Source organism: Salmo salar, chromosome 26 (assembly GCF_965601325.2).
Source record: "Salmo salar chromosome 26, fSalSal1, whole genome shotgun sequence".
Lineage (NCBI taxonomy): Eukaryota > Metazoa > Chordata > Actinopteri > Salmoniformes > Salmonidae > Salmo > Salmo salar.
In genome coordinates, this window is record NC_138316.1 from 17,580,105 (window position 1) to 17,603,014 (window position 22,910).

Sequence of the window (22,910 nt, forward strand, 5' to 3'; positions counted from 1 at the left end):
TGAGAGGAGCTTCCTCACTACCCAAGGCTGCCTGCCTGCCTGCGCTCTCTGATGACACATCCTGCTTGAGCCTCCCTCTATGTCCTTGAGAAATGGACCCTAGGGTTTCTCTGTTAACAAATACACTAAATGAGTATACTAGTAAAGAGCCGGTGGTTGTTATAGTGTAGCGCAGCAGTAGTGAAGCTGATGTTCATCTCATTTTTGTCTGCCACGATTATACAGTATACTTTGTCCTCTTCTGTTTGGCTATTGGTTCTACTTCCACCCAATAGGTTTGCTAAAGATTATACCTTATTCACTTCCTGGTTTTGGTTTGAATGACATGACAGCAGTTATTTGGAAGATAGTCATTGGACTGAAAACATGTATGTTGTTCAAATTTCCCTTATACATTCAACCTCATATTTGTATAATCTCATGATAATTTCAAGGTTACATCACTCTTTTCGTATACAAGTGCCTTCCCGAATCAATTTAGACTGTTTAAAAGATATAGTACACCAAACCTTGTTGCAGTCAATATCAAATTGAGTTTTACTGTATGAATTAGGCATAATGATAATACAGTTAGGTTCAGTAAGTTATCAGTGCCAGTGGTTCCAAACCAAAGATGCTTTGGTGCTGGTCATCACCTTAAAGCTCATTACTTCCACGACTCCAGGTAGCCTAGCGGGTAAGCGTGTTGGGCCAGAAACCGAAAGGTTGCTGGTTAAAATCCCTAAAACGACTGACTAGTTTAAAAATCTGCCGATATGCCCTATTTGCACCTGTAAGTTGCTCTGGATAAGAGAGTCTGCTAAAATGTAAATGTAGTGTCAATGTGATTATCATCTCAAAATGGGAGCGGGAACAACATAGCTACTGTAGGTCTGTAAGGAGACCCATCATCATTTGACTTTTGCAGACTTCGTTTTGTGAGAATAGTTTAAGTTAGTTTTTTTATTGTACGGTAACAATTGAACCAAAGACAGATACAGGGTTTAGTGTTGCATGTATTTTCCTGCCGCTCCATGTTGTGTTTATCTTTATGTATGTGTGTTTTTGTTGTCTTATGTTCCGGCCCCAACTCCCACGCACGTCCCCCACTCAGTCTGTCAGTACAGTTACAGTTCTGCTATAGTGTTGAGCCCCAGTTCAATGATAAGGGGTTGCTGTCTCTCTGTGTGTTTCAGAGCCCAAGATCAATGCGTCAGATCAGATCATCCTGCCCTCGGAGACCAAAGGGCCCCCTGTCACCCTGCAGTGTAACCTGACCAACGCCCACGAAGGCCAACAAGAGAGCTTCTGGATGAAGAACGGAGTGGAGATCGCAGACACACGGAACGAGCAGAAGAACACAGAGTACATGTGAGTCCTTACTTATTCTGTAGTTCTCATACTAGAGCATTCAACAAAGCCTTTCTAATTGTCACACAGACTATCAACACTAAGACCAATCACCCTGAGATGGAAATAAGAGCCATGTTGCCAAGTCCTTTAGTGAAAACAGTTGTTGGGCAGCCCCATCCCTCGCAGGGCATAGCCATCAGAGCAGCCCCTGAGCTTAGAGCAGAGCAACCAGCCCCTGTACTGCACAACACCCCCATAGACGTCTCCCAGACTCTCCCCAGCCAGGCGCGGACGGCTACATGAGGAGACCGCTGGGCAGCTCCTTTTCTGTCACATTACATCTCAGTACTCTACTAAAGGCTGACCCCAGAACAGACAACCCCGTGCTAACCTCCCCTCTCTCCTGGCTGCCTAAAACACAGCACAGTGCTAACAATGAACGCTAAGGACTTCCACACAACATGAACGCTAAGGACTTCCACACAACATGAACGCTAAGGACTTCCACACAACATGAACGCTAAGGACTTCCACACAACATGAACGCTAAGGAATTCCACACAACATACATCAATGTATCATTGGGTGATGCATCATTGGGTGATGTACAATGATAGACAACAAAATTAGAGAACATTTGTATTGTCTTAGCATACATGTTATTTTTGACTGAGATAAAGTTATGAAGTAACTGATATTTTGTGGTTTGTTGCAGAATCAAGAAACCAAGGTCAGACGACGCAGGGGAGTACATGTGTGTTTACACGTTTGAGACGGCTCCCAACGCCAACGCCACTATTGAGGTAAAAGGTAAGACTCCAACCACCAGATCTCACTCACTGTATAAACAAATTACAGATACACTGTTGATTTTTATAATTAACCTCCTCTTTAATCAATACTGTCACTTAACCCTCTGCCATAACTAAGAGACAGAGAAAGTTCTCCTATGAGGGATCTGATGGATAACACAATCTAGAGCTACTTCCTGTGAACAGATCCCCTTCCAGTGACAGACGTTGAGATGTTGGTCTGGTAATGTGTTGTGGTGTTGACAGGCTGGCCTCTGGAGGCTGCTGTCACTCACTAAGAGGACAGGGCAGGACAGGCCAGGCCAGCTGAAGGGAGGGACAGAGTCCTGTTTTCTCTGCTCTTTCTGTACACTCGATTCACACAGACACGCCTTCCTTCAGGCTAGTGTCTTCTCTGTACATATTGGTCTAACAGTGACTTACTTGATTTCTTTTTATTAGCCAGATTCTTATTAAGATGATCAGTCATTTTGCACCAGTTACAACATATAATTGGCACAGGACAAAGGGTATCGTATTTGTGTTGTATTTGTTCTATTTTTAAGGGTAACCATGATGATAATTAGTGATAATGTGTCAAATAATGTGGCTTATTCTGTACTGTAGATGTTGGATAACATTGTTTCACATTTGAAAGCACATATTCAACTGTTAGGATCATTCATTGACGTGAAAGACACGTATAGAAAAACTGACACCCTAGCGAGATAAAGTCAGCAAAAAAAGAAATGTCCTCTCACTGTCAACAGCATTTATTTTCAGCAAACTTAAGATGTGTAAATATTTGTATGAACATAACAAGATTCAACAACTGAGACATAAACTGAACAAGTTCCACAGACATGGGACTAACAGAATTGGAAAAATGTGTCCCTGAACAAAGGGAGGGGGGTCAAAATCAAAAGTAACAGTCGGTATCTGGTGTGGCCACCAGCTGCATTAAGTACTGCAGTGCATCTCCTCCTCATGGACTGCACCAGATTTGCCAGTTCTTGCTGTGAGATGTTACCCCACACTTCCACCAAGGCACCTGCAAGTTCCCTGACATTTCTGGGGGGAATGGCCCTAGCCCTCACCCTCCGATCCAACAGGTCCCAGACGTGCTCAATGGGATTGAGATCCGGGCTCTTCGCTGGCCATGGCAGAACACTGACATTCCTGTCTTGCAGGAAATCACGCACAGAACGAGCAGTATGGCTGGTGGCATTATCATGCTGGAGGGTCATGTCAGGATGAGCCTGCAGGAAGGGTACCACATGAGGGAGGAGGATGTCTTCCCTGTAACGCACAGCATTGAGATTGCCTCGGTGTAACGCTCATTCCTTTGACGATAAACGCAAATCTGACCATCACCCCTGGTGAGACAAAACCGCGACTCGTCAGTGAAGAGCACTTTTTGCCAGTCCTGTCTGGTCCAGCCATGGTGGGTTTGTGCCCATAGGCGACGTTGTTTCCTGTGATGTCTGGTGAGGACCTGCCTTACAACAGGCCTACAAGCCCTCAGTCCAGCCTCTCTCAGCCTATTGCAGACAATCTGAGCACTGATGGAGGGATTGTGCGTTTCTGGTGTAACTCGGGCAGTTGTTGTTGCCATCCTGTACCTGTCCCGCAGGTGTGATGTTCGGATGTACCGATCCTGTGCAGGGGATGTTACACGTGGTCTGCCACTGCGAGGACGATCAGCTGTCCGTCCTGTCTCCCTGTAGCGCTGTCTTAGGCGTCTCACAGTACAAACATTGCAATTTATTTCCCTGGCCACATCTGCAGTCCTCATGCCTCCTTGCAGAATGCCTAAGGCACGTTCACGCAGATGAGCAGGGACCCTGGGCATCTTTCTTTTGGCGTTTTTCAGAGTCATTAGAAAGGCCTCTTTAGTGTCCTAAGTTTTCATAACTGTGACCATAATTGCCTACTGTCTGTAAGCTGTTAGTGTCTTAATGACCGTTCCACAGGTGCATGTTCATTCATTGTTTATGGTTCATTGAACAAGCATGGGAAACAGTGTTTAAACCCTTTACAATGAAGATCTGTTTACGAATTATCTTTTGAAAGACAGGGTCCTGAAAAAGGGACGTTTCTTTTTTTGCAGAGTTTGGAAGTTGACAGCTCACCCTTGAAGTGGAATAAGGGATTTTCCTCTGGGTGAGAAAGGACTTGCAAAACCCTGTTCTAGAGAAGCTTGCCTACACGTACAGTGTTTAAGCCAATTTGCTGTGACATTGCTATGGTTGTGCATACTGAGCTTGCCATTGACTGTTATGCCTGCTGTGGCTGTATTAAGCACTAGCTTCCTGCGAGGTTGGTTGGTTGCGTAACGCGGGTGATGACCGTGTATGCTCTGTAGCTCTGCTGCTTCCTCCAGCCTGAGAAATGACAGGCCTTATCTCCAATCAAACCTCAGCGTCCTGACCCTAGGGCCGTGTGAAGGGAAGGAGGCAGGCAGGGAGGCTTGCTGCCCCAGGCTATTAGAGCCTGCACAACACACCGTTTCCTGGATATACAAACACCATGGCAGCTCTGCCTTTCAACATTATTGTTTACTGTCTGGAAGTATTGACTGAATTGTTGACAGATGCTGTTAGTCGTATTTGGGATGTTGATGTTTTGGTTTGGAGGAAGCATGGACATGACAATTGTTTTTGAGATAGATTTAGATACTTTTGCAGGCTTTCCTGTTAATTGTTACAGTTAAGGACCGATTGAGGAATAGACTCAATAAAAGCTACAGAGAATGATAATTCTAAGCAGAAATACATGATAGTTCTGACCAATTGCATCCAATTAGTCTTGCCCTGCCTTATACAAAGGCACTGAGTCCTATACCATTAAACCCATACTCGGTCGTACTACCAGGTCCCATACATTAAGCATGGTAGAGGGGCCGAGCCTGTGTGCTCTATGCTCCTGGCAGCTGAGCTCCCCCAGCTCCCTCTGGCTGCAGTGTCCTTGGCGCTCCCATCTCTCCAGCTCTCAGCTCAGAGCAGGCAACAGATGGAGGCTTGTGTGATGGTGGTGTGGGATTAAGGTTCAGAATCCGCTCCCAGCCATTTGTAATGGCAGGACTTTGTTATCCACGATGATACAATAAGCTGCTGTCCTGAGCATGCATATTTTGCACATCCCAATTATCTTTTGTATTTTTATATATCCCATTTTTTGGTTTGCTATCCATGCATTCTTTAAAGATATAATGCCACACGGCCTGCTGATTGAATCAAATCAATGATGAATTTTGCAGATCTAGATTTTTTTGCAAATTCCTATTTTTTTTATTAACCGCACAGTACAGGCCCACAGGATAATATATCATATAATTCTTTATACCATGGCATTGTTGAATACTTGTTTCTGATTGGCTTGAAGTGCATTCTAGAGCATGCATTATTTCTCTATAAAGTACAGTATATCAGCAGGGTAGAATTCAATGGCTATAGTTCTTACATGTTCTATGTTTGAGCTGCTTTTGAAAGCAAAAGTCGAATTGAAAACATTATTGGCATTGTTTAATTAGATTTTCATAATAGCAAGCTAGGACTGATGGTTTGGTTAGTAAACTTGCTAGCTGTTTCAGTTGATGTTGAACACATTTCTTCCTGCAAATTAACACATTTCTAGCGGTAAATGTGTTAAATTATAACCAAGGGATAATCAACTCCGGGCTCTATGCGTCATCTGGAAAATAATGCAACTTCATGGAAGGTTAGTTCCACTCCACACGATCATCAAATTTGATCTCAAATTCTCTTTAAATTCAGTGGAGATGGGAGGTATAAAAACAGTAAATAGAAATCGGACCTAATCGCCTCTTCCAGATAGACCACCAGAAGTTGCCTCTTTTCGATATATTTTTGACAGACAGGCAGACAGACACATCCACACAGCAGCACTGTAGCTCAGTAATCACACAAGCTGCTGGGGGTGTGAAATGGAAGATTTATGCCTGTTTTGGCGCCACTCAGAGGGCAGTCAGTCTCCATGCTGTCAGTCAGTCACAGTGGAAGTGAGCTGGGGATAACGAAGACGGGGATAAATGTGGCCCCTCCCCCACTAGCTAGAGAGCACGTGTGCACCATAGTTACAGTAGGAAGGATGATGTCACTTTGAGCTCAAGCCACTGCTGCTCAATCATCCTCCACGACAACGGCCACCGCGTGCTGCAGAAAACGCTGCAGCACCAGACCAGCTTCTCCCCTGATCCTGCTTAATTGCATGGAAGGAATTACCGTAATTTCAAGAATTAGCAAAAGGCTGTGGCAGTTGTCTCCCAGCTCCAGAGCTGAGTTAAACAGAGGATTCTGTCTGAAAACCCAGGGTGTCGCTGGGTTGGAGAATTTCACCTTTGAGAAAGTCTCTCAGTCATTCGTTGACTGGCGTCTATGAACTGAAACTCTGCAAGATATGTAGGCCTACACCTTCAAAAGGCAGACATGGAAGTAAGCCACAGCAAACCACAGCTCTACCTTTTAAAGAAACTTGGCAATTGAATAAAACAGCTAAATGTGTCCCTGCCTCGATTACTGTGGCGATAAAGTCCATCTCCAGGGAAGTCAGTGCCTCACAGCTAAATCACGTAACAATTCCCAAAATCCTTTCTTAATTTACCATCACTTTCATGTACATTTTAATGTTAGTTACCATAATCAAAATGGGACCCGACAGACTTAACTATATTCTGACGTCTTGTTATTTAGAGAAGCCGATGAGGAACACAAACAACGTCTTGCATAAAATGTCGAATTTTTATTCAAATGCATTTCACTCCCTTTTCCCCTTGTTTTAGCGGCACCTGAGATCACGGGCCACAAGCGCAGTGACAATAAGAACGAGGGGCAGAGTGCTCTGTTGTACTGTAAGTCTGTGGGCTACCCCTTTCCCATCTGGACATGGCGTAAACTGGATGGCTCAAACTACATGGTACGTGTCCTCTTCCTTGGCTCTATATAATGCTAGATCAGGGGTTCCCAAACTTTCTTAGCACACGACCCCATTTTGATATCTGAACATTTTCAGATATCAAAGCCAATGTTTACTTTTTTATTTGGGGCTTTGGCAGTCAATTGAAAAACATTCTAACAGTAGTTCTGATTGTCTTCTCAACTCACCATCACATACTTTTAATGTGGGCTATGACAATCAATTGCAAATGATTCTGACATAATGTATCTTATCTCACCACCACTAATGAGATGGGTGTGCTTAATGAATGTCATGTCGGAGCTTCTCAAAGTCAGGGGGCGTGGTCGAGTGCGCACCTCATCTCTGCTGTCACATCCAACCTGGATCAATATTTGGTTATAATGCAGATGAGAGCACTGATGGTGCTTTCAAATCAAATGGGAACTCTGAAAAATACGAGGTCAAATCATGACGTCAGTGATGTTCAGGTCGGAAAGTCGGAGCTCAAGAAAGAGGCCCGTGTTCCCGAGTTGGAATTCCCAGTTGAATGAGCGTTCAAAATGATTTTTCCCAGTCGGAGCTCATTTTTTTCAGAGTTCACAGTTTTCTTGAACGCACTGAAGTCGGAAGTCAGAGATTTCCAAGTTGCCAGTTGTTTTGAACGCGGCATTAATGCTCAGAGGGAGACGGCAGGGTATTATTCCCTTTGAGTCGGAAACCAAAACTCCTCAGTAGTGACCCGTGAATGCATTTGGTCACATGACAGCTCAATCAGCTGTTCAATTTCACACCGGCATGTCAACTGAGCCAGGATCACAGTCAAACGGATTAGGAAGTAGGTCCCAAAGTGCTCTTCCAAGCATTGGAGGTGAGTAGTCATCACTTGTGTGGTACACTTACGGATGCTGTTTTCTGTTAGAAACATGCACAGCGAAGGGAAAGGGGCATGGTTTGCTTTTGAAAGATTCTCCAATAAAAATTCTTTCCTCTGAATCTACTGATTCGGTCACTCATCTGTAGAAGGATTTTGAATTTCCCCTGCATGCTTGTGTTCAGTTCGGTCAGTTTCCCAAATACATCTGTTACATAGGCAAGGAGACACATTTTCTTTTCATTACACATAAAGTCAACCATGTCATTTTTTCTGTGTGAATGACAACAGTTGTGAATGACAACCTCTCTCAATGCAAAACATATTTCTAACCACCAAGCCTATATTTTTGTTCAGTATAGTTTACAATCAGTTACTGCTGCTGCAGCATATCTCCAAGTTTTGCGTTCAGCTCTTTTGCCGTCAGTTGCTCTCGGTGTATAATACAATGCGTCCATATGGCAGAGGGAGACACATCATAACAAGAGTGCAGAGGCCTATCTGCCATCCCGCTATAGATGGAGCTCCATCTGTGCAAAAGCCCACCATTCGATCCCATAGAATCTGTTTTTCGTCAATATAGCTACGAAGCACACTGAACATCCCCTGTGCCGTTTCATGCTCGGGAATCGTGAGACAGAACAATATGTCCTCGTGAATAGCATCCCCTGACATGTATAGCCAACAAAACTCATGCATGGGCATCTCGGCCCTCACAGCTAGCATCCATTTAGAGAGCATTAGCTGGGGAGTTTTTGAGTTGTTCAGTCAGTTTTCTCTTGATTACCAGCAAAAGCATAAATTCTTTAGCAGTGTTACCTGACAAAGGTATTGATGTGAGTTTCTGTGCCTCTGCCTCCCCACACATTGTTTTCACCATATCAGTTGTAGCCGGTAATATCAGAGTCTCTACAATAGTGTGTGGTTTCATAGCGTAGCGGGCCTAGTCATTCACCGTGGGAATGATTCAAGTGCAACAGTCAAGTACAGCCTTTTCCCATGATCTAAGGGGGCTCTCTGGTTGAATTTAAGATTTGAATCATTTTCATTTAGATTAATGTTAACCACATTACAATGATTTTGAGATACAAAGATGATATTATAATATACATCGATTTTTTTCTTCAGGATTTTTGAAATTCTCCCACAACCCCATTTTCATATCAGGTGACCCCGCATGGACCCTAGTTTGGGAACTGCTGTGCTAAACTACTGTGATCACTGTCTGGAATGTGATCATATAATTGTCTGTAACATATAAATCATTGATATGCTAATTTACCCTCCTTCTCTAGGAAATCGACAACTCCTCCGGCCGCTTCTTCATCACCAACAAAGACAACTACACAGAGCTGAACATCGTCAACCTGAACCGCACCTCGGACCCTGGTGAATACCAGTGCAACGCTAGCAACCACATTGGCACCAAGTCCATGTCGTCCATCCTGCGGGTGCGCAGCCACCTGGCACCCCTCTGGCCCTTCCTGGGGGTGCTAGCGGAGATCATCATCCTGGTGGTCATCATCGTAGTGTATGAAAAACGCAAGAGGCCAGACGATGTGTTGGACGGTAAGACGGCGTTAAATATAGTATTATATTGTATCTCTTTGGGGAGACAGACAATCTCTCGCTATGTTGTCATCGTCAGGCCTGTTTGATTATTATACTGGTCAGCGTTACTGGATGCTGTCATTGAAATGACTGCACAGTACGTTACCTTAACAGGAAAACGGGTTCTCGATCTCAACTTAAAGAGAGCAACATGCTAACAGTAGCAGGTAGTATGTACTGATTCAAGCAGTGCTTGTGGCCATGGGGTAAAATCAGGGAGGAAGAGGGAATTATGACTCAGGAAATAGGCTGCTGCTCCTGGAACAATACAAAGACATTCTCACTCCAGTTAAACAATGATTGAAATATCTGATTATGGGGCTGCGCTCGGCTAGAAGTTCAACAGCCATCAAGAACCAATTGAAACAGGGTTCCTCTACCATCACCACACACATTTATTACACTGTTACCAAGTGAATATGTTGCGGAGGCTATAGACACGGTGCTGAATATTCATGACGCTGACTCTGCTGTGTTAGCAGTAGCAGCGGAGGCCCACTGTGAATAATTGACCTCTGTCGGGGGACACGCTCCCTGGATGCTCCGTCAGTACTGAGAAGGGAGACAGAGACACCGCTGGCTGTCACACAGAGCAGCGCCACACATTAGCTGCATAATAATATGACCTTTAGAGATGCTCCACATTAGTAAACCAGGATGGGGTCCACAGCTAACCTTTTAAATTAAAGAGTTGAAGTGCCGTTGCGGTCTTGCTAATGATGATAACCAGGGACCATTTTATCACCCATCTGGAGAACTGATCTATTCATTTCATTGACAATAATTTGTGACAGGGAATCAGGGGAAGTTTGATGTGTTATTTTGGCTTTGTCCTACAAGTTCTGCCTATGGCTGAGGGCTTAAAGTAGAGAATCGAAAATCCCTGTTACCCTACTCCAATCAAAGCCCGTCACACCCACAGGTAAGTTATTCTCAAAGTAGTCTACGCTGGTAACTACTAACTAGTTACTACTTTTACAGAGTAATATCTGTCCTAATAGCAAAACCACTTGATAACATACAATAATATAAACTTTTAAAGCTAGATTCCAAAGTGTCAAAGTCAAACAAAGGCTTAAACATTTGAGTGTAGAGTCAAAGCCAAAAAGGCTGTTGAGGCTTCACCCGCCTATGGTTCTATCAACTTTATTCAGGATATCAGCAAGATATGAATTAATTGGTTACTATGACTTCTTTCCCCCTCTCTCCAAATGGCATCATTATCTAAACGGTTGGTAAGTGAGAGAGATCTTGCATGTTTTCAGAGAATGATTTTTTTATTTGATCTGTTTCTACTACAGTCCATCCAGACCACCATGTCAACACCCGTTTATCAGATTATTTGACTACAAGTTGTTTGGCGTCTTTGCATAGACAATATATATGTTGAAATTATGTATATATTCCATTCGTATTCATTTCCATTTAGAGGTGCCAATGCAGTTTGACATGTTTTCTCCTGTATAGGTGGTGGTCTCTGATGATTAAAACATATATTGCTATCAGCCTACTGAAACTATGTCTTGTTTATAGCTGTATACATTTTATACAAGTCTTCTTCACTTGTCTTATATAGGAGTGGTAAATCACTCAAACCGCCCCACACAAATGAGGAGAGATAGTATGCACCCTAGGTTCCCCAAGGCACTGATATACTGTAGATGCTATCAAAAAAAGAAAAAAAAGACAGGGTAGATTAAAAAGCTAAATTATGCAGACTTCTATTTCTGAAGTCTGAATTGTGTATGCACTGTATAATCCTTCCCATGATGCTTTCAGCGTTAAATATGTCAGTAAATTTGTTACACTGCAGTACACGATTAAACAGAAATTATGCAAATTCACCAATAAAGTAACCATTGGCTTTGTGTACAGTGTGAAGACAGTGTAGTGCTTTGACAAACGCCAACCAATCTCCTGCACCCGTAGGCAAGGCCTCTAGTTTGGCAAGGGTTTATGTACAGGAGGGGGAGAGAGAGAGAAACTTGCTTTGGTGTAGAACAGGGGTGGTAGGCATGATATTTTTTGGGCCCCCCAACGAGTAGATGAAGGTAGATTATCTGCAATGGTCATATCAACCGAATCAGAGATGCAGCACACTGCATCACTTGTGCTAATAGCCAGCTCTGAAATCTCCTTTTAGTATCCTCTATCCTCAAGAGCTTTTTTATAAACTCAGTTATGAAAACTTAGGACACTAAAGAGGCCTTTCTAAGGACTCTGAAAAACACCAAAAGAAAGATGCCCAGGGTCCCTGCTCATCTGCGTGAACGTGCCTTAGGCATTCTGCAAGGAGGCATGAGGACTGCAGATGTGGCCAGGGAAATAAATTGCAATGTTTGTACTGTGAGACGCCTAAGACAGCGCTACAGGGAGACAGGACGGACAGCTGATCGTCCTCGCAGTGGCAGACCACGTGTAACAACACCTGCACAGGATCGGTACAGCCGAACATCACACCTGCGGGACAGGTACAGGATGGTAACAACAACTGCCAGAGTTACACCAGGAACGCACAATCCCTCCATCAGTGCTCAGACTGTCCGCAATAGGCTGAGAGAGGCTGGACTGAGGGCTTGTAGGCCTGTTGTAAGGCAGGTCCTCACCAGACATCACCGGCAACAACGTTGCCTATGGGCACAAACCCACCGTTGCTGGACCAGACAGGACTGGCAAAAAGTGCTCCTCACTGACGAGTCGCGGTTTTGTCTCACCAGGGGTGATGGTCGGATTTACGTTGATCGTCGAAGGAATGAGCGTTACACCGAGGCCTGTACTCTAGAGCGGGATCGATTTGGAGGTGGAGGGTCCGTCATGGTCTGGGGCGGTGTGTCACATCATCAATGACAACTGAGCTAGTTGTCATTGCAGGCAATCTCAACACTGTTTGTTACAGGGAAGACATCCTCCTGCCTCATGTGGTACCCTACCTGCAGGCTCATTCTGACATGACCCTCCAGCATGACAATGCCACCAGCCATACTGCTCGTTCTGTACATGATTTCCTGCAAGACAAGAATGTCAGTGTTCTGGCCAGCGAAGAGCCTGGATCTCAATCCCATTGAGCACGTCTGGGACCTGTTGGATCGGAGGGTGAGGGCTAGGGCCATTCCCCCCAGAAATGTCCGGGAACTTGCAGGTGCCTTGGTGGAAGAGGGGAGTAACATCTCACAGCAAGAACTGGCAAATCTGGTGCAGTCCATGAGGAGGAGATGCACTGCAGTACTTAATGCAGCTGGTGGTCACACCAGATACTGACTTACTTTTCATTTTGACCCCCCCCCCCCCAGAATCCGTGTGGATGATCCGAAATGACTGGTCTGGGCCATATCTGATCTTGTGAAGGCTACTGGACATGCACATGGGTTAATCATACATAGACAACATCGGCCTGAACTTGTGAAGACCTATGGACAGGAACATTAGCTAATCAGTTATAGGCACCAGTAGGAGTGTGCATGTCACGCCACCAATAGAATCTATGCCCCAATGTCTGAGCCAATAAGATAATGGAAACTAAGCAAGACAACAAGATTCATAAAGTGGAGTGACAATGTTATGTATGGGTAAGACTGTATAAAAGCCAAGTACTAAGAATGAAGAGTCAGTTCTTCTATGGAATTGCTCGGCTTTGTTACTGTTTGTAATAAAGTCTATTTGAATTCACAAGCTCCGGTATCTGAGAAGTATTTGATTCAAAATTTCCACGACAGTATCAGCACTGATAATGCACTGCCAAGTGATCCAAAGCAAAGGTTGAGATTTTTTAAAGAGCAAAAACATTTTTAAATAACCTGTTGTGAGGGTTCCACTTTCTTTTACTGTGTGGGATCATTAGGAAACAACCAGGAAAAATGACATTATGCAAAATGTAGGATGGCGAGTCGCCTAGCGGTTAAGAGCGTTGAGCCAGTAACCAAAAGGTCGCTGGTTTGAATCCCCGAGCCGACTAGGTGAAAAGTCACTCTGGATAAGCGCATATTCTAAATGACTAAACTGTAAAAATGTAATGCAGAACATATCAACCCATTGGCATACAAGAATAACTTGCTGAATACATTGATATTACCCTGGCTATACTCTTAATATTCTTTACACTGTAAAAGAGTGTTTTTGTTTGTTTGCAATTTCATGACTTGAATCACATATTCTAAATATTATTTTGCCCGACTGGATAACTCCACACCCAGGGGCCAAAGGTGGAAAAAGGTGGGATTGGGCACGCACGAACAGATGTGCCCCCTCTGTCCCCAAGACTGTCTCACATGCAGCCATTCTGTCCCGTCTCACATTGTGACCACCATACCCCCATTTAACTGCCAATGGCATGCTGCTGCTCTCTGGGCCGTATTCATAAAGCGTCTCATAGTTTAGTGCTGATCTAGGATCAAGTCCCCCCTCTCTATATAATCTTACGGATTATGATCTAAAAGGCAAACTGATCCTACATCCGCACTTCTACTCTGAAATGGTTTATGAATACGTGCCCCAGATCTCTGGTTGCATGCTACTGAACACACTTTCACTCTCCATGTTTACTATACTGACCTATTGACCCATTCTTTCTCGTGTGTATGGTCAAAAACATGTACTAACTAGCTAATCACTCTAATGTACAATGATGTCCACTCACACTGCATGCTGCTGTGCAATTCAACTCTACACTAAAAACACTATTCCAATAAAACATGTACACGTAAAGCCTGCTTACACAACTCAAAGCTTTTATTGTCAAACTCAGTCAAATTAAAAATGCAGACCTAGATACCTCAAATAGTCAACTTTATTCCTAGAACTTCAGTATTCTGTAATGACAAATGGAACTTGGGAACAACCCATGCAAAATACCCATACCGTGGGATCCACAAGGGAACTCAGAGAATGTTAACATCAGTTGCAAATTTGCAATACTTCACACTGACATGACTGCATTTTAAACTGCTACAGTCATGCAACAATCATGTAATTGAATCCATTTGATATTTAATTACAGTTAAGATGTCAAAAACATTTGAAAGAAAATATGGGAGCAGTGTGTTGGACACTTCTGAGGGACGACCATGTTGTCTAATATTCCATTGTTTTTGTGCTCTTTCCCCTCTTCTCTCCCCTCGTGACGAAGATGATGAGCCAGCCGCACCAACGTAAGTATGATAAATATTCTGTTCTCTCTACAATAAAAAATATATAATATACAGTGCATTCGGAAAGTATTCAGACCCCTCAACTTTTTCCACATTTTGTTACATTACAGCCTTATTCTAAAATTGATTTTAAAAAAAATCTATCTACACACAATACCCCAGAATGAGAAAGCAAAAACAGGTTTTTATACATTTTGCAAATGTATAAAAAGAAAACAACTGATATCACATTTACATAAGTATTCAGACCCTTTACTCAGAACATTGTAGAAGCATTCTTGGCAGCGATTACAGCCTTGAGTCTTCTTGGGTATGCCGCTACAGTGGTTGCTCCTTTAAAAGTTGCGTCATACTGCGGCACACCTTGCGGGCTACCGCAGCATTCTGTGGCACGTCATTTAATTGTCAGACATTTTTTTCTGTTAATGCAAGTTAGTGCTAGTTTGACCACCAGAGGGCATCTTTGAGAAGCATTCGATAGTCTTCCATATTGCAGGCACGCGGGAGACCGGGGTTCAATTCCCCGACCGGGAGGAAGGAGTAGGCTGTCTTTGTGATTAAGAATTTGTTCTCAACTGATTCCATATGTGTTATTTCATAGTTGTGATGTCTTCACTATTATTCTACAATGTAGAAAATAGTAAAAATATTGAAAGATCCTGTAATGAGTAGGTGTGTCCAAACTTTTGACTGGTACTTGCTTAATTAATTTGATTAATATTATGGTGTTTCTATTCCATGAAAAACGAAAAACCCTCTGGGTAAATTCAGACCGTTTCGCTTTCGGCGCTCACTGGACGTTCGGGCCGAGGAGTAGGGTTGATTTGAGCGTTCTGGCCTTACAACGGCAGTCAAGCACCCAAGCTAACGTTGGCTAGCTTGCTAGCTACTTCCAGACATAAATAAGACCACTCTGACCATTTTACTCGCACTAGCAGAGCTGGTTAAGAAGTTTTCGTGTTAACCAGAGCGTTGGTGACTAACTGTGCTGCTGGAAACAATTGAATTACGCTTTTTTACTGACGTTTACTGACACCGGCCATATTCAACGGGTGTTGAGCGCTCGTAAATTCATTATTCTGCGCTCTGGTACACACAGATGAGAGTGCTCTGAAATCGGAGTAGATAGCCAGAGTGAAATAACGAAAGCACCCAAATGTCCATTGAGAACACACAACGACTATACCATTTAGCTAAGCTAAGAATGACAGGAATAATCAAGTCAATAAACGTTGGGTAGTTAGATAGCCTATAGTTAATATACTGTCAAGTTTGATGTATAAGTGAGTAAGACCTTTAAACAGGTCAACATACACAAGGCTGCGGGGCCAGACGGATTACCAGGACGTGTGCTCCGGGCATGTGCTGACCAACTGGCAGGTGTCTTCACTGGCATTTTCAACATGTCCCTGATTGAGTCTGCAATACCAACATGTTTCAAGCAGACCACCATAGTCCTTGTGCCCAAGATCACAAAGGCAACCTGCCTAAATGACTACAGACCCGTAAGCACTCACGTCCGTAGCCATGAAGTGCTTTGAAAGGTTGGTAATGGCTCACATCAACACCATTATCCCAGAAACCCTAGACCCACTTTAATTTGCATACCACCCAAACAGATCCACAGATGATGCAATCTCTATTGCACTCCACACTGCCCTTTCCCACCTGGACAAAAGGAACACTTATGTGAGAATGCTACTCATTAACTACAGCTCAGCGTTCAACACCATGGCACCCTCAAAGCTCATCACTAAGCTTAGGATCCTGGGACTAAACACCTCCCTCTGCAACTGGATCCTGGACTTCCTGACGGGCCGCCCCCAGGTGGTGAGGGTAGGTAGCAACACATCTGCCACACTTATCCTCAACACTGGAGCTCCCCAGAGGTGCGTGCTCAGTCCCCTCCGGTACTCCCTGTTCACTCACGACTGCATGGCCAGGCACGACTCCAACACCATCATTAAGTTTGCAGATGACACAACAGTGGTAGGCCTGATCAACGACGAGACAGCCTATAGGAATGAGGTCAGAGACCTGGCCGGGTGGTGCCAGAATAACAACCTATCCCTCAACATAACCAAGACTAAGGAGATGATTGTGGACTACAGGAAAAGGAGGACCGAGCACGCCCCCATTCTCATCGATGAGACTGTAGTGGAGCAGGTTGAGAGCTTCAAGTTCCTTTGTGTCCACATCAACAACAAACTAGAATGGTCCAAACACACCAAGACAGTCGTGAAGAGGGCACGACAAAGCCTATTCCCCCTCAGGAAACTAAAAAGATTTGGCATGTGTCCTGAGATCCTCAAAAGGTTCTACAGCTGCAACATCGAGAGCATCCTGACTGATTGCATCACTGCAGGGTACGGAAATTGCTCGGTCTCAGACCACAAGGCACTACAGAGGGTAGTGTGTACAGCCCAGTACATCACTGGGGCTAAGCTGCCTGCCATCCAGGACCTCTACACCAGGCGGTGTCAGAGGAAGGCCCTAAAAATTGTCAAAGACCCCAGCCACCCCAGTCATAGACTGTTCTCTCTACTACCGCATGGCAAGCGGTACCGGAGTGCCAAGTCTTGGACAAAAAGGCTTCTCAACAGTTTTTATCCCCAAGCCATAAGACTCCTGAACAGGTAATCAAATGGCTACCCGGACTATTTGCATTGTGTGCCCCCCCCCCCAACCCCTCTTTTTACAATCGGAAAGGGGATTCATCAGAGAAAATGACTTTACCCCAGTCCTCAGCAGTCCAATCCCTGTACCTTTTGCAGAATATCAGTCTGTCCCTGATGTTTTTCCTGGAGAGAAGTGGCTTCTTTGCTGCCCTTCTTGACACCAGGCCATCCTCAAAAAGTCTTCGCCTCACTGTGCGTGCAGATGCACTCACACCTGCCTGCTGCCATTCCTGAGCAAGTTCTGTACTGGTGGTGCCCCAATCCCGCAGCTGAATCAACTTTAGGAGACAGTCCTTGCTGGACTTTCTTGGGCGGCCTGAAGCCTTCTTCACAACAATTGAACCGCTCTCCTTGAAGTTCTTGATGATCCGATAAATGGTTGATTTAGGTGCAATCTTACTGGCAGCAATATCCTTGCCTGTGAAGCCCATTTTGTGCAAAGCAATGATGACGGCACGTGTTTCCTTGCAGGTAACCATGGTTGACAGAGGAAGAACAATGATTCCAAGCACCACCCTCCTTTTGAAGCTTCCAGTCTGTTATTTGAACTCAATCAGCATGACAGAGTGATCTCCAGCCTTGTCCTCGTCAACACTCACACCTGTGTTAACGAGAGAATCACTCACATGACGTCAGCTGGTCCTTTTGTGGCAGGGATGAAATGCAGTGGAAATGTTTTTGGGGGGATTCCGTTCATTTGGATGGCAAAGAGGGACTTTGCAATTAATTGCAATTCATCTGATCACTCGTCATAACATTCTGGAGTATATGCAAATTGCCATCATACAAACTGAGGCAGCAGACTTTGTGAAAATTAATATTTGTGGCATTCTCAAAACTTTTGGCCACGACTGTACATTCATGTAAAGAGTACCTCAATTGGGCCGACCAACCAGTGCCCCCGCACATTGGCTAACCAGGCTATCTGCATTGTGTCCCGCCACCCACCACCTGCCAACCCCTCTTTTACGCTACTGCTACACTCTGTTCATCATATATGCATAGTCACTTTAACCATATTTACATGTACATACTACCTCAATCAGCCTGACTAACCGGTGTCTGTATGTAGTCTTGCTACTTTTATAGCCTCGCTACTGTATATAGCCTGTCTTTTTACTGTTGTTTTATTTCTTTACTTGCCTATTGTTCACCTAATACCTTTTTTGCACTATTGGTTAGAGCCTGTAAGTAAGCATTTCACTGTAAGGTCTACACCTGTTGTATTCGGTGCACGTGACAAATAAACTTTGATTTGATTTATAACTACTAAGGTTAGGTAGATAGCTAACATACCGGTACATACTGTTGTAATGATATGCTATGTGGTTTGTAAGGACAGCGTAGCTAACAAATTGTCAGCGAACATAACGTGTAAGGTAATTTATTTACAAAGTATTTACTTTATTACATCGAGTAGCAAGCTACCGTGAGGACGCGCTCTATCGACACTGCGGCTTGAGCATGCTTTTGGTGCAGTCGATAGCGTGCTGGACTTCGGGCAAGAAGGTTGAGGGTTCGAAACCTGCTCCCTGCTTGTTTCATTTGAAGTCGTGCACAATTATCAGTTTATTATTTGGTTTATATTGCCCATTCATTGTCAGTTAGAGATACAGTAGTGCATTGGTACCCAAAAGCATAATCAGTGCTCAAACTCCCCCTTGGTCGTTAGGGCAAATCTGGTCTGTGATAGAACAGGGGGTTTTCACACCTTGCTTGGCTATTAGACTATTCTTTAGTAAAAGTTGAATAGTCTATTGTTCAGCTATTAGCCCCCCTCCCCAACTTGCAACAAATTGTTGTTACTCCCATCTCGTTCCTCGCCCTCTTCCACGCGTCATTCTCAGCCTGAGTGGCTCGCTTGTGGGCGTGCTGGCAGGATATGGCAGCATCTTCGGTTGTGCATCAAGAATTCTGCATAGCAAGTTTGTATGAAGGTCTGGTTATTCAAAAGCAAATTGTTATATGCTGTGGAGGTACATTTGTGTATTTTTGTCGAGAGGAAAACTTTATTTTCAATCAAAAATAATTGTTCTGAAAGCAACTTTTTTTTTTATTTTCAATCAAAAATAATTGTTGTGAAAGCAAAAGAGGCTTCGAAGTAAAAAAACTAATTTGCAATCAAATATTTTGTAATAGAGCGCCAGACTTATTCGAGAACAAAACATGTATTTGAAAACAATTTAATTTCGCTATCAACCACCCTCCATTTTGGCCATTTTTTGAGTGTCAGTTTGGCTACAACCAATATTGTTCAGCCTTTCTTTCCGACACAAAGGAAGTCATAGCGGACACCTACGAAGGACTGTGTGATGATGGCATCTCAGGTAAGCAGCACTGGGCGTTCTTCTGTCCATCTTCTACATAGCTAGTAGTTAGCTCCTACGATTCAGTGTCGGTTCATAACATTCTACTATATTACATAGATACAAACATCCCGTAGAATAATAAATCATGGAATTATTATTATCAAGCTAACCAAAAACATTTACCTACGTATGCCTGTTCTCGCCATTTTCAGTTGAATTCATCTAACTTTCTTTCATGGCAACTCATAAGCAGGCCATGTCCTATTTGTTTCATAGTCGAGATATATAATCATATTTCATGACAGTGTAACGGTTAGCTTTTTTTTACAGAAGGATGAAAGAACACAATATGTCTGTCAGGGAATGCTATTCTGATATGTCAGATGAAGAGTTAGACCAGAAAGTCAGCGCCATAAAGGCAAGGATGTATGCAGGCTTTAGAATGGTCAAAGGATGTCTCAGAGCAATGGGCCATCATGTACAATGGCAAAGAGTCTTTGCAGCGTGTAGATAGATGGTGCAGGTATCATCGCCAGAATGATCCAGCTTCGTTGCATTGCTCGGCAAAAATACTCTGTTCCTGCTCCCCTGTCTCTCGTTCACATTGATACAAATCATAAATTGATAAGGTACTAAGATGTATAATGTCTCCATCAAATCTAAGAAGTTATTTTAACTTTTTTATTCTTACTTATTCATAGACACATTTTCAATGATGTATATACAATTGGAGTTGTTCTTCATCAACTGGTAATACATGAATAATGAAGCAGGTTAATAGGTTAAACATTTCACTTTTAATTCCAATGCTTTTTTTTCCAGATACAACATTGTCATCTTTGGCAGTATAGATGGATTTTCAAGGAAGGTAAGTATATTATTTTGTATGCATATTGCATATTTCCCATCACCTAATAAACAACCACAATACCAGTCTGGTGTTAAGCTTTCTGTGCTGTATTGAAGTATCCTGAAAATGACACCTTCTGCTTTAGATTGAACGGTCATACCTCAGTTATTGTTTTCATATCTACAAAAAATAAGCTATTTTCTTTACTTTCAGAGTGTGAGCTGATCAAGGGGTCGAACATGTAGATATTGCCAGATGTATGTTCACTGTCCGAGGAAGAGGCAGTGGGAACTTTATTCCTGGCATAAGTGTCCATAACCAGAGGTAATTAAACTCTTGTGTTCTTTTTCTCTCTTCCTCTCTGCCAGTTTTGTTGTACATGGAACCTGTCTCGCATGCATTAATTAAAAAACCCTTAAGATGTCAGATGCTAATTTTCAGATTTACACCACATAAACACTCAGCCATTTTCACTGGACTATCAAGCCCGTTGCTGCCAAGTCATGATTTCCCTGGGGGTTAGCCTAGCAATAACCAAGTGGTGAGACACATAGCCCTCTATATTTAAATGTTTAAGGTACACTCAGATAGGTGTCTGCGTCACATACAGTCAGTAACCACTCACAGAGGCTCACACAACTTGCATTTCTATAACCTCGGACCCACCTCGGTGTTCACTATTCATGGAGGAAGACCACAGGACCACAGAGATTAGGTTCCTCCCCCACACAAAACCTTTTATTTCTCTCTGTTAGAGTAGAACGCTTATGGAGAGATGTTTGGAGTGCTGTGACATGTCAGTACTACAACTTGCTGCACAGTTTGGAGGAAGAAGGCTACCTTGACCTGTCGAATTCTATCCACCTCTTCTGTGTGGGATATGTGTTCCTACCTCGTCTGCGGGCAGATCTGCAGCATTTCACAGAGAGTTGGAATAATCACCCTTTAAGTACAGAGGTGAACCTGACACCACACAACAAATTCAAATCATCAAGTCATCATCAAGCTTCAAGTGGTATTTATGTATTCATTTGTGATCTGGTAATGTAAAAGTCTAATAATGACATTATCTTCTATTGTTTGTCCTCATGTGTCTGTTTTTCAGCATAAAGTACTATGTAGCCACTTAGTGTGGACACCAGGTGAGACTACACACACACAGTTATATCAGCTGTGTTGGTGAACCCCTCCCGCATCTGAACTGGCTGACACAGAGGGCACAGCATGATCATAGGTGAGAGGTCGCTTGGTCGGGTCAACAGGAAGTATTATTAAAGAGATGCTTTACATTGAAATACAGATGGAGATGTAGTGGTCCCAGAGTTAATGATCCAAGGTCAGTTCTGCATTTCACCTCCTGATGATTATGATGACTGACCGTGTTAGAATACAAAAAAACAAAGCTTAATCATGCTCTCTTTCTATCCATCTGTCTTTCTAAAGGTATGTTTTGATGTGAGAGAGGAAGCCAGTCCCGTCATCGCCACCTCACCCGCTCTTATTAAGATAACCTTCGGGCCGACTGGGAGCACAAGGCTGGTTAGGAGACACCGCTAGAGACACTATGTAATTGTGATGAACTGAGAGAATATTAGGGTAGCACTGTAATTCATTAATCATATGCTGTCTTCCCTGCGCCTCTGTTTTACCTCTTTCCTGTTCTGTCTTCTACACCTCTCTCCCCACCTCCTCTTTTTTTATAATGCACACCATTTGTGCATTGAAGTACAGATTTAACTTGTATTTGTAATATATTACAATTATAATATTTATAGTGCATGTATTATGTATTTATAACACCTGGATAATGAACTTTCAATAAAGAGTTTCACATTCTCCACTGGTTGAAATTAAGTATCTCATTGAAATACTACACCTATCATGTGTCCTCAGATTAATGCAGACGAAGGGAGTTAGATGTTCATAGGAAGTGTAGTGTACTGTTTTTTTTCTCGCTATATGAATTACAAATCAGCCTTTTCTTAAAACATGTTTATAGTCTATTGCATAGTTACAATGTGTAATCATTGATGTCCAACGGTAAACACTGTTGAAGTGTATAATTGTTTCACATACATACAGACACAGCATCATTCAAAGAATGGAGTTTGATACACTAGTATTAGATATGACTGAAAAAGAATGTCTCAAAGAGATTCATACCTGAACCGCACCTTTATTTGCCAAGGAAGTGTACATGATCAGTGAATATATTCAATGTACAGGCTACAATGTGGGGATCTCATGCGTGGTAATAACAGTACATGTATATAGGACTTGCATCCTTGGCACAATAAAGTTATTATATTCTACTCAATCCATAGGCTTCATTAATGCCATTCAGACTTGAAGTCGATACAACAACTATGATAGCTGAGGTTCATAGGTTCTGAACTAATATTCATAC

At 43.2% G+C, this 22,910-nt stretch overlaps 1 protein-coding gene across 1 annotated transcript in view; it reads left to right on the plus strand.

Annotated features, from left to right (window-relative positions):
* LOC106587217 (neuroplastin) overlaps positions 1-22,910 on the plus strand; it is a 39,229-nt gene that overhangs the window by 12,658 nt on the left and 3,661 nt on the right. The window contains exons 3-7 of the mRNA XM_014175392.3: positions 1,176-1,350; positions 2,048-2,142; positions 6,925-7,058; positions 9,207-9,480; positions 14,645-14,666. Of these exons, the coding sequence (XP_014030867.2) occupies positions 1,176-1,350; positions 2,048-2,142; positions 6,925-7,058; positions 9,207-9,480; positions 14,645-14,666 (700 nt within the window). The remainder of the gene's footprint in view (positions 1-1,175; positions 1,351-2,047; positions 2,143-6,924; positions 7,059-9,206; positions 9,481-14,644; positions 14,667-22,910) is intronic.